Source organism: Hippoglossus hippoglossus, chromosome 15 (assembly GCF_009819705.1).
Source record: "Hippoglossus hippoglossus isolate fHipHip1 chromosome 15, fHipHip1.pri, whole genome shotgun sequence".
Lineage (NCBI taxonomy): Eukaryota > Metazoa > Chordata > Actinopteri > Pleuronectiformes > Pleuronectidae > Hippoglossus > Hippoglossus hippoglossus.
In genome coordinates this window covers 23154022-23165924 of record NC_047165.1, presented here as the reverse complement: position 1 = coordinate 23165924, position 11903 = coordinate 23154022, and the positions used below count along the sequence as shown (strand labels likewise).

General features: G+C 42.0%; 1 protein-coding gene across 7 annotated transcripts in view; it reads left to right on the top strand.

Moving 5' to 3' along the window:
* The first annotated feature begins 7838 nt into the window (after positions 1-7838).
* The window catches only part of col13a1 (collagen, type XIII, alpha 1), a 115188-nt gene continuing 111123 nt past the window's right edge, over positions 7839-11903 (top strand). For 4 of the 7 annotated variants that reach the window (XM_034607981.1, XM_034607980.1, XM_034607978.1 and 1 more), the window contains exon 1: positions 7839-8580. In XM_034607981.1, coding sequence (XP_034463872.1) covers positions 8266-8580 — 315 coding nt within the window. In that variant the 5' untranslated portion in view covers positions 7839-8265. The remainder of the gene's footprint in view (positions 8581-11903) is intronic. The other 3 variants (XM_034607984.1, XM_034607983.1, XM_034607982.1) reach the window with 1 other exon arrangement.

The following is an 11903-nucleotide window of genomic DNA, read 5'->3' as shown; positions in this document are numbered from 1 at the left end:
TCTACAGGGTGTACCCTGCCCCTTTTCCAGTGTGTGCTGGGATTGGCTCCAGCCCCCCTGCAACCCTAAAATAATAATTGGTATGTCTGTAGAATGAGTGATTAGTCAGTGCCTGGGTTCTTCTGCATTTCATGTTGATTAACATGTCCCAGTCCCCCTCTCCCCTAAGTGGTGTAGATAACGGATGGATGGTGAGTACAGTGGCTGCTACTGCACTCACAAAAGCCCACACTTGTGATATCCATCCATGCTTCTGCCTCTTGTCATGGAGGGGCCACACAACACACATCTTCACCAGTGTAACTTACTTTTGTTGTTGGCATATTTATATATACAGTATATATATAATACAGTGCTTGTGTTGAGTCTAAAACACATTGGACTGCAATTTTTGCTTTCTATAGGATGTTATTATTCCATTCGAGTGAATTAAAGCATGCAGTTTAGTAGCAGACGTGTTTCTAGTCAGTACTACTGTACTCCTGTGTGTTACCTCCCATGAATGGCTAATTGAGGAGCAGCTAAATGTCCATTGAACACTTGACCTCGGGGAGGGTGATCAATGAGTAGTGGAGCAGAGAGGAGGAAGACATATTGTCCCTCTGTCTACCTTCTCTTTCTCTGTCTCAGAGGGTGGATAATTGCAAACAGACAAACCTTGTCTTGAGAAAATATACACACAGACACACTTAACCTTAACCTTAAGTGCAACACATAAAGTCAGGGTATAGTAACTAAGGCCCTGTTCATACCGGGCATCGATATGTGCTCCTGGGCTATCTAATCACAAGTAGACAGCTCTAAGTACATTGGCTCACACCTGGCATTCAAGTTCTTCTCCACATGAACATCCTTCTGTGACCTCTTGTGATCGGAACTCAGTTGCCTGTTTTAAATACAATTAAACATGTGCATCATTTCTGTTCGCAGAGACTAAATACACTTTTGTTTTTAGTCCAACTATGACAGATGGATCAAACGTCAATGTTATTGTGTGTGTGTGTTTGTACAGCTATCTTTGTGAGGACCAGTTTAAGCATATAACCAATGGGGTGAGGACATTTTGGGAAAGTGAGGACATTTTGGCCGGTCCTCACTTTGTGACCCCCCTTTAATGGACTGTTTGGGGGTTATGACTTGGTTTTAGGGTTAGGGTTAGTATTAGGTTTAGGTTAGGTTAAGGGTTAGGGTTAGGCATTTAGTTTGGATGGTTAGGGTTAGGGTAAGGGGCTAGGGAATGCATTATGTCAATGAATGTCCTCACTAAGAGCTGTACAAACGTGTGTGTGTGTGTATGTGTGTGTGTGTGTATGAGAGAGAGAGAGAGAGGGAGAGAGCGAGAGGAAGAGAGCAGGGGTGTGGAAGGTGAACAATTGTTTCTGCCTGAAGGCTGAGTGCATTTCAGATGTCTAGGTAAAGGGAAGGGCTGGCGAGGTGAGTTTGGTTAAAGGGACTAACGAAAGCTCAGAAATTAGCAAAGTACAGAAACCACTGCAACAGCTTTCAAGTTTCTTAGTATATAGAAGGCAGCTGTGGAACAAAAGTAAAATGTGTCTTGTCAGTGTTGTGACACTCCAGAATAGTGGCCTACTTAAGTAAGCATCATGTTAAAGAGTGTATCAGAAGTAGGACACATTTCTAAAGTGCTACATTATAGTTGTAATATTTTGTACAGAGACGAGTGAAGCCATGGTAGTAGGTCAGTGCAGATCAAACAAATAGAGTGAGACTGAAGCATCAAACTACAACTGCAAACAAGGTGGTGGTAAACTCATCCCTGACTCACTTTACAACTCCAATCTCTATCGCAGCTGTTACAACAGGATGAATCACTTTTAATTTGAAAGAATCCCGTGATTGCAAAAGATGTATCTTTCATTTTGTGGATCATTTTCAAAGTCTGTTTTTCAGCTCGGAGAATCACAAAGCCAGCTGGCCACACCGAGCCACGTAGTAATTACAAGGACTCGCAGCACACACAGTCATTACGCAGTGATTTTGGCCCATCCAGCCGTCGTCATCAACCTCTGCAGGCGCAGGGCGTCCTAAGATGTGGCTGACAGTCAAGGGGACATCTCTTGGTCTCACTACAATTATACAATTACAGTGCAAAGCCACAAGATAGGAAATTCTTTATTAGCATTTTAAAAAGGCCCTCTGTGGTGGCCTGAGACCATGAAGAAAACCACCCATGTGGTTTTCTTAATAAATAAAATTAGATGAGCCCCTGCACAAGGTCGACCTTCTTGGCTCTTCACTCATCGTACAGCATGACCGAAGCTGCAAGAGAACAGTCAACTGTAGATTTATTAAAGTAAGAGCACTCCTTGGTTTCAGGGATCAATCAACATGGTGTCACGAGAAGCCACCACATAAAAACAACACGGCTGTAAATTTTAAGTCTGCTTTTTAGTGGCCAGTGGACAAGCATCAATCCTTTATGTGCACAGGGAACATGCAGGACATGAGCACATGCTCAAACTATCAAAAAGCTTTAAATTCTCCACAGCACGATAGTGAGAGCTTTTTTTGCATAAGGAATATGAGGTGCTGATTCTCTGTGTGATATGGGAAGTTTGGGAATCTATCAAAAGTACAGTTCTATAAGGGGCCTGAACACAGCAGTGCTGCTGAATCTAACCATGGGCACAGGCAGTATATACAGTACAAGGGATGAAGACAATGAGATGCATGTGCAGGTAAAAGGCAGGAGCAGGAAATCCTATCTCCTATCCTGTCTCATTCTGCTCTTCCAACCAAGTTGTAAATGTGAGTGATTAAACAGCAGGGCTATGTCGAATTTTTCAACCCAACCAAATGACGTTTCATTATTTAGTTAAACATCATTGTCATGCCGTTGAATAATTGAAAGAATTTTGTAATCTTTGAAGTCTCAGGTCGGCTGTGTTGAGCAGATCTGTGCAGCAACTTACAGTATGTACAACTATCTAGTAATAAATCTCTACATCAGAATAAGTTTGTGAACCTTATTTGAATTTAGGCAGACTCACAATATTACACAATGTTAGAACAGATTGGAAAGTAGTCCACCAGAAATCTGCACTTGCACATTTGGTATTGATGCATGGTTGTGAGGCAAAACTGTCGACCCTGTATTTACTATGTTGCGATGATATTTGAAGCAATGTTTATTGTTGTGAATACTCTGAATGTAATTTTCTATTGTTTTAATTAGTGCACCTTTTTTTGTTACCTGGAGGCTACTGCTTCTCCTGCATTATTAAAAAGAGAGGATGAAAGGAGGGCTATTCAGTTGGTTAGAATTTTGGTCTGCTCAGGGGCAGTGGAAGACACTGTTAACACAACACCGTTACTATCACCTTACCTAACCCTAACCCGTAGCAAACATGTTAACTATCTGCACACATTCCTAATCGTCTGGAGCGATACTTGCGTGCACCAGATGAATGTGAGGTGACTGAATCCACCTGAACTGGTGTCACCCTCAACCCAGCAGATCTTCGTCTCTCCCATGTGGACGGGAGAGGCCAATTAAAGGTTTATGTTGGCAGCGTAAAGGCTGCGTTACATCACATGTATTTGTGTAGCGTGGTGAGCTAAGCAGGTCATAAAACTTAAACCCAGTAAACACATTGGAATATATGGACTTGGAAAGTGACTGTTAATGATCAGGCTCGGGCTGGTGGAGATGAACCAGCTGGACCCACCTCAAACACCTTTTTTTTTTTTTGTATCCCTCCATAAAAGGATCCGTATTTCCAAGAACTAAGATTCACTGTCTAGGGGGAATCCAAGCAAACTCTTAAGTGTAAAATCATTCACTATACTTCATTAGAATGGCTATAAATGGCTAATCGTTAATATTACACAGTTGGGTCAATCTGTATTTGGACAGATTTTAGAATTTCGCCTCTGTACACTGTCACAACAGAGTGACGTAGTGGATGATTCCAAGTGATGAACTTGCATTTGGTTGTTATTTATGTGTCATGTGCAAGTGATGTCCAGTAATGTAACAGCTGATAGAAGTAGCAGGTTAAAGGTAGACGAGTACAGAACCACACCATCTGCTCAGATTTAGCCAAATGCTGCAAAACTGATGGAAAGTGATGGAAAACTGATAAACGTACTGCAGTTACATCCCAAGAGCATCTCAAGGCAAAGGAATCAAATATTCTTTACTGGCAAAGACTGCGACCTGACCTCAACCCACTTGAGTAGTTATTTTACTCACTGATGACAAAACTGCGGGAGAGAAAGACCCACAACCAAGGCCTGGCAAATCATCTCAAGGGAGGAAAGCATTTCCATACAGCTAATGTACAATGCAGGCCTGGCCAAGAATAAAAAGAATACATTTACGAACAAAAGAGGGGGGAAATTAAGAGAGATCTCACTTCTGTACGATGCTCCTGTGATTCTTTGACCTGTTTTCACTCATGTATCAAAGTGAGCTCCAGCCTCGTCCCTTATCAGCTGGGTCTTAATAAAAGAGACATTAATTAGTAATTAATAACTAATTTGCCAGCAGGAGATAAACACCATAGTTCACACAATGTCCAGAACAAACTAAATCAGTTCATCATTGAGAAGCCAGTTGAAATAGCAATGCCTATTGGGAAATAAATACATCCCTCCGAGTCTACCCCACTTGGTGCCTGCTTCTGTGGACCCTGGTTCAAAAGTGAAGTGGTCCCCTCCTGTGTGGTTTTGGCCGTTCTGATGTTTTGTCCACCTGCTGAGAACTACATGGCTGTCACAGCAACCCACACAGGGAAAGAAGCAGGGAAATAAACTACTATAACTTGAAAACGAGACAATATTCTTTGTCGGGTTAATCACTGATGAAAAGTAAAATGAGGCTATATGAATATAAATTAATGAGTTATTAGACGGCGATGAAGCTCCCTTTATATGCTTCATCTGAACATTTTGAACAGTGTTTTCTTAAATTCACATTGTCCAGACAACCTATCTATTTACATGTATATATATAAATATATATATATATATTGAAGCAATCCATTCACAAAGTTAATGTGTTTTTCATTACATCCATTCCTTCCTTAGACCAAGTGAGTGATAGATATTTGATTTTCACACTATCGAATTAAAATGGCAAAAAATACGTAGTCCACTCATATTTGCATTAGAGTTGCTGACAATATTTGCATTCCCTGTTGTTGTTCATTCAAGTTGAATGTCGCATGCATGAAGTTCAGATTTTTAAGCCAAAGCAGGTATAACACCATTTGATTGTTATAATGTCTATAGTGCTGCATCCATCGTTTTTCTTTTGCAAGGATTAACAAATGCATGAAATGCACATTGCTTATAGCTGAAAGAGACCTTCAAAAAACGGCATTACTGCTCAAGTACGGACCAGACAGTAAATTCTGAAAATGATGTGCAAATATTTTTATTGTAAAACAGTTAATAAATGTCAGACATATTACAGGTCTCTCCATGTCTTCTACACTTTAGGTCTCTTTTGGTGAAATCCTCAGTACTCAGCCTGTGGCAGAGCGGAAAAAACTTCTCGAGACTAAAAGTCATGATTTCTATCGTATAAATGTCATATTCAATTGTTAGAATGTCCCTTTACTATACATAGTGGTAAACTATTTTTTTTTTCAATGAATTGAATCAGCTGGAAATCACATCTGAAAACTGATTCTGGGGCAAAGTATTGTTCTATCTCAAAGCTTGATGCTTCGGAAGAGTCTTTTGACGGGTGGATGTGTGTGGATGGATTTACACAGGGTGCAGGAGTTTGACACCAGAGTTTGCATTCTGATTCCCCCCTGCTGTTTCATACTGGTTAGTGAAAGTTTGAGTTTTTTGTGAGATGTAACTATTCTCAACATAACGAAATCAGTGTCTACAAGTGACTGATATACCAAGCTGCATTAATCACTGTATGAAAAGAAAACATCATTTAATCTTCATGATGTTTCCTTCAAAGTGTATTTGTAGGTGACAGTGTTGTAGGCCTTCAAAGGGGGATACAAGGGCTCAGTAGGTGTCAAAGTAGAAAACGCTATAATCTGATCTGAAGTAAAAGTATCAATATGTCAATCTAGAAATAGTCTGTTACAAGTAAAAGGTCTGTATTTAAAAATCCATTAGTATTATCAGGAAAATATAGCAGTGAAACATCATCATTAATACCGAAGACTTTATGTGCAGCCTTTGCCACTCTGTGTAGAACTCCTTTTTATTCCTATATATGCAGTGTCCAGGTCAGTCCAGTGGTTCCTCTTTAGTCAGCTCCTCACAAAGGGTATCTAGGTACATGGGTGGGAGATGATTAATAAAAGATGAAAGAGGAAAAAACTAATTTTGGATAAACAAATTGTTTTGGACTTTTTCTCTCATTGTTGCTTCTTATCATCCTGCATATACTGTAGAGGGATATAGTGATCAGAATGTCTGTCCATCCACCTGCTATCATTTTGTTTCTGGAGCGGGATCTCAAAAACAGGTAACTGTGATAACAGAAAATGATCTACTCTTAAAGATTTGTTGGTGTGCGGTGAATATATCATCTGATCACTCCACGCCTGCGACAGACTGTGGCAAATGTTCTGTTTTTGGTTGGTCCATCTGTCCCATTCTTCTGAACGCGATACCTCAAGAATGCCTCGAAGGAATTTCTTTACATCTGACACAAACGTTAATTTGGACTCAAGGATGACCTGATTAGAATTTGGTAGTCAAAAGTCAAAGGTCAATGTCACAATGGCCTGACACAATATGCTATATTTTCTTGAACGTGACATCTTAAGACCAGCTTGAGAGAATGTCTTCAAATTTGGTACAAACATTCACTTGGACTCAGAGAGGAACTGATCAGATTTTGGTGCCTGGAGGTCAGACGTCAAAGTCACAGTGAACTCACGTTCCTGTGAATGTGATATATCAGGACTGGATGTAGGGAATTTCATAATTTATGTTCATATTTAATTTGGACTCATGGATGACCTGATTAGAATTTGATGGTCAAAGGTCAAGGTCAGTGTAGCCTCTCAAAACAAACTTTTTGTCTTGTGAATGTGATATCTCAGGAATACCTTAAGGGAATTCTTTCAAAATTGGTGCACATGTTCACTCGGACTAACAAATTAATTGATATCACCTTCACTTGGATTCAAAGATGAAATATTTCAATTTCTGTGGTCAACGGTAAAGGTTATAGTGACCTATTCTTAATGAAATAAGTTTATAATATAAAGGGGATTCACTCCTTAGCAAAGACATTTAAAATGTTATAAGGGGCCTCAACTAGACATTGCCTGGAATGTAACAAGAGAAACTATTGGTTTAATCCTTAAGACTTCACTGTATTTCCTAAGGCTGTTGTAATACGTCTGCTTTTCGACAGGAAAAACTTCATCTGAAAACACAGTGGGAATATAAAGTAGCATGGAATGAAAATACTCGAGGAGAGAAATCAAGACACATAACACCAACACTAGTCAGGTGGGCACGGGGGGGGGGGGGGGGGGGGGGGGCTGGGGGGGGGGGGGGGGGGGTCTGTCTTCCTCTCTCTGGCCCTGGAGCGCACTCCACGATTCAATAGATCTACTGGGCATTGCGCACAGAGCGTTGTTCCAGACCAAGCGTGTTTTGATCCAGACTATCAGCAGGCCGTCAGTGCACCGGCAGTGGGGCTGTGTCCCGGCTTTGAGCATCCTAAAAATACCCCGCACCAAGCACGCGGATCAAAGGGGGCAGCAACACCGCCACGAATCCCGCCCCGGCATTTAACCTAAAGCCTCTCAGAGGAGGAGCGAGCGGGGGGAGAGGAGGAAGAGGAGGGAGAGGAGGGAGAGGAGCAGGGCCCGGGGCTTCCAGAGCACAGGAGAGAGAGAGAGAGAGGGAGGGAGAGAGGGGGAGGCTGGCTCGGGTTTCAGAGACGCGCACTGACTGACGGACTGACCTGCGGCACATAGTGGGAGCGCTCCTTGGTGAAGCAGCGACTGGGACAGACGGAGCAGGACGCACAGGAATAAGCGCAACGTCCCCGAGAAACCAGGATCATCACTGACTGACTGATGACACTGCACAGAATGACTTCTATTTTAACTTGACTCTAAGTTACTCATCCGAGTGCAGCAAGGTAGCCTACTCTGGGGACAGTTTGAAGAAGACGCACAGAGAGGGAGAGAGAGAGAGAGAGAGCCTCTCATTAGCTCCAAAGTTGCAGGTCCTCTTCTGCAGCTCTTCACCAGATGAGTGTAGGAGATTCTGTTTGGATAAAACCAAAGTTAAAAGTCTAAAATGGAACAGGATCAGAAGTGGGGAGTCTGTGGACAAACGTCTGAGCAGTGGAGGAGTGGCAGCGATCAGCAGGAGAAGAAAGCTTCACATCAGCCTCTCTGGAGGTACTGGAGAGATTTGTCCGGCGTTACGATTTGCATCGCCGTGTCCGTCCTGTGCCTTGGAGTTTGCGTTGTGGTTTTTGTGCGCGCCTCGGAGCTGCAGTCCAGGGTGTGGAGTCTGGAGCAGCGGGACGCGCAGTTCTCCGCGTGGAGGGTGTCTCTGGAGCAGGTGGAGCCCATTACCCTGGGTAGACTGGACCAGATCCTGGAGGAGGTGAGCGCGTCACTGCATCCAAACCATTCATCAGCAGCGTTTTATTGAATTAAAAAAAGAGCAACAGTTGTGCTTTGTCACACACGTTTCAGTTTAGAATCCACAAGTGGTCTGTATGAGACAAGCACCCCGCAGGGCCGTCTCTGGACATTTTGGTGTCCTGGGTTAGATGTCCACAGGCTGCCCTGGAGTGGTAACACATTTCAATATGTTATCACATTTGAATTAATTGCAAAAAACTTTAAGTGTTTACTTTTGACATTTTCTGTTTTCCGTGACATGACTTCAACACCATCATGTCTATCGCTCGTTATACTGTTTTTTAACCACAGTCATGATATGACATACAGGGGGAGGCTGTGGCTCAGGAGGTTGAGTGGTTCATCTACTTACCAGAGGGTCAGTGGTTTGATCCCTGTCTCCCTCCATCTCTCGCTGGGCAAGATACTGAACTCCAAATCGTCCCTCACGGCTTCTGTGCCAGCAGTGTATAAGTGATCTTTGATAGAGAAAGTTCTGCCCATAGATGCACTGTATGAATGTGTGTGTGTGAATGGGTGAATGGCAGACTGTACTGTAAACCGTCATCAAGACTATACGCATTATATAGATTCAGAATCATTTAACATCCAGGCCACTGTTCATCTGTGTCTGTGCTGCTTCTCCATCTGTAATGGACCGTCTCTAGAGTTTGATTTAAGGCATCCTGACCAGTTTATAAGAGACAGGATGTCAGTGTCACAGTCTTTTGCAGAAGAAAAGTCTGGACACAACCACCACATAGCAACATTGTGTGTTTAACACCTAAATGCCACTGAAACAATCAGAACAGCAGATTGCTGGCTACTTCTCCTGCTGCTATTATAAACTGAAACTTAAACTGTTTCCTTATTTTGTGACTCTGTGGCTCACTCGCATTCAAAGCCTTCAGCCTTTTAGAGCCCACTGGTGAGAGTTCGTCAGCTGCCCGTGACCTAACATCGATGAAATAAATGTGATATCAGGGGGCAGTTTAACTGTTTATCATTACAGGTTTTTATTTTGTTAAACCTGCAATATATTTGATATTTTCATTAAACATAAGTAACCTGGTTATTCATGTAGCAGAAAGGTGGATTATGTGAGTCAGCCCTCAGCAGTGTCCTTCTGCAGTCCGCCTAGTCCTCTAAGTGCCAGCTGTTTAGTGCAATGTGAGCAGTTCTATCTTTTTTAACAATGTAAAGGAGGCACCTTGGTCAGGGACAGAGGTCTAACTTTACATCAGGAGAAAATAAAGCAGCAAAATATGTCTTCTTCCTCTTTGGCGCCTCTTCAGCTGGTGATGTCCTAGGTGGGTCATGCCTCAAACCAGCTTTAACAAGTCCCTAAAATAAACATAATTAATTCCTCTGATATTTTTCCCCTAAAAAAACCATCAAGATAACCACTTATGCAGAGATACCTTTATTCGCCCAATAATTTATAAAAATGAAAACTGAACAAATAGAAAATGCTTTAATTCCAAAACCTGTTGATTTGATTTTAACGGTTTGGTTTTTTCTTAAATTACAATTTTAAAAAAAAGTTTCAGTTGCAAATTAATCATATTTTCATTCATTGCATTGCATTCATTGTGTGTCTATTAGGTTTGAGAATTAAATTCAATCAAGCTGCACCAAATTTTGGCCGAGCTAATTGTAAACACTAAGTAACTGTAAACTGATTCACAACACATTAGTAAATTTGTCATTAACCATTAATAAGCCATTAGAAACAACTTATAAACACTCGCTAAAGGCTGCCTTGTTTGAAAGTGAAACTGTAAACACCAACCAAAAGGCTTTTTTGTAACTTCAAAACCAAAAACCTATGATTACCCACTGATGTACAAAGATGAAAGACCGATTCAACAATGTTCCCGCACATTAGTGATTTTTACAGATCAAGTTGTACGTGTGTTATAGACATCATGCGTGCAGCCTCACCGAGACGCCTCGGCCCGTGTCGCTCCCAGAGTCGCCCTCTGTGTTGCCCTTTCACTGACCTCTTCCACAGCTACACTAACAAGCTCTTCTACGGTGATTGAAGTCCCGCAGGGACCCTGTTTTTTCTTCTTCCGTTTGCTTTGACCTAACTTTTATCACCCCCACACCCCCCCCACCACTCTCTCCAACCTGAACCCACTTCACTAGGACCAGGGTGATGCACTTACCAGTAGAGGAGCTGAGGTCAGAGTGTTAACAGGGCAGCAGCCCTGATGTTAGAAATACAGCGGTCATGAGCCCAAGTCACCTCAACTCCCCCAGTAATTCTGAATGACTGTCAATGAGAAGACAGAACAAACCCAGACGCTCAGAATAAAGCTGAGATGGCAGAAAGAGAGTCCGATATTCAGATGTCGTACTTCACATACATGTTCACAAATAGAACATAGTGAGATTGATGTAGTATTCAATCAACGGTGCTGGTGATAGAGTCCTGTTAGAGTGCCCAGTGGGGGGAGAGTCTCTCTGTCTTCATCTCCAATCGGACCCGGGGGCAATGCAGCCCGCCTCTTTGTTTAGCTCTGTGTGTATACATAGTCATTATTAATGGGACAGTACAGATGTGGCCCTTTGAGAGCAGACGTCTGTGGTGCTTTCACCCAACACTGTGCAGAATCCATCGCCTTGTCTCCTCCAACGATGTCCAGTTTCCTCTGTTATGGAAAATGTGCCCCGGTCCAGCAACACAGACTTGGTCCTTAGTCAAATTTGGATTACAGCAGAAGCCATTAGCTCACTGATGTTTCCGCTCAGTTTTGTCACAATCAATTCTGTCACCTTTCAGGGCTGTATAGGGCTTTGTGTATCTTATCACCTTATAATTAACTTATCATTTTACACATTTTAAACCAAAGTGTTAAAATCACATCCATTAATGTGTTTTTGTTTGGTTGCACTGTGTTCCCTCATTACTATAAACACACATACTGGACTTATTTAGACTCAGTACCAGAAAACAGCCCCCCCGGCAGTCTCAGTCTCACCCACATTAATTGTTTACGAATTCACCACTGAAAATAGTCCCCAACAAATGCACCATGCTAACTTCCATCTGACTATTTTTTATAAAAACTACAGTGGCCTGCTACATTACTGAGCTTTCAAATTAAACTATTTATTTGTGAGTTGTGTTTAAGATTGATGTCGTCAGAGGGAACCAATTGAGTTGGAGGAGAGAGCGACAGAGGGAAGACTAGAGCAATGGACCATCACACAGTTGGTTTTGGTCTTTTCATTGTTAAACAACAAGAAATATTTAAAATAATTCAGCTTTAAACTGTATGGCCCATTAGATTAAAT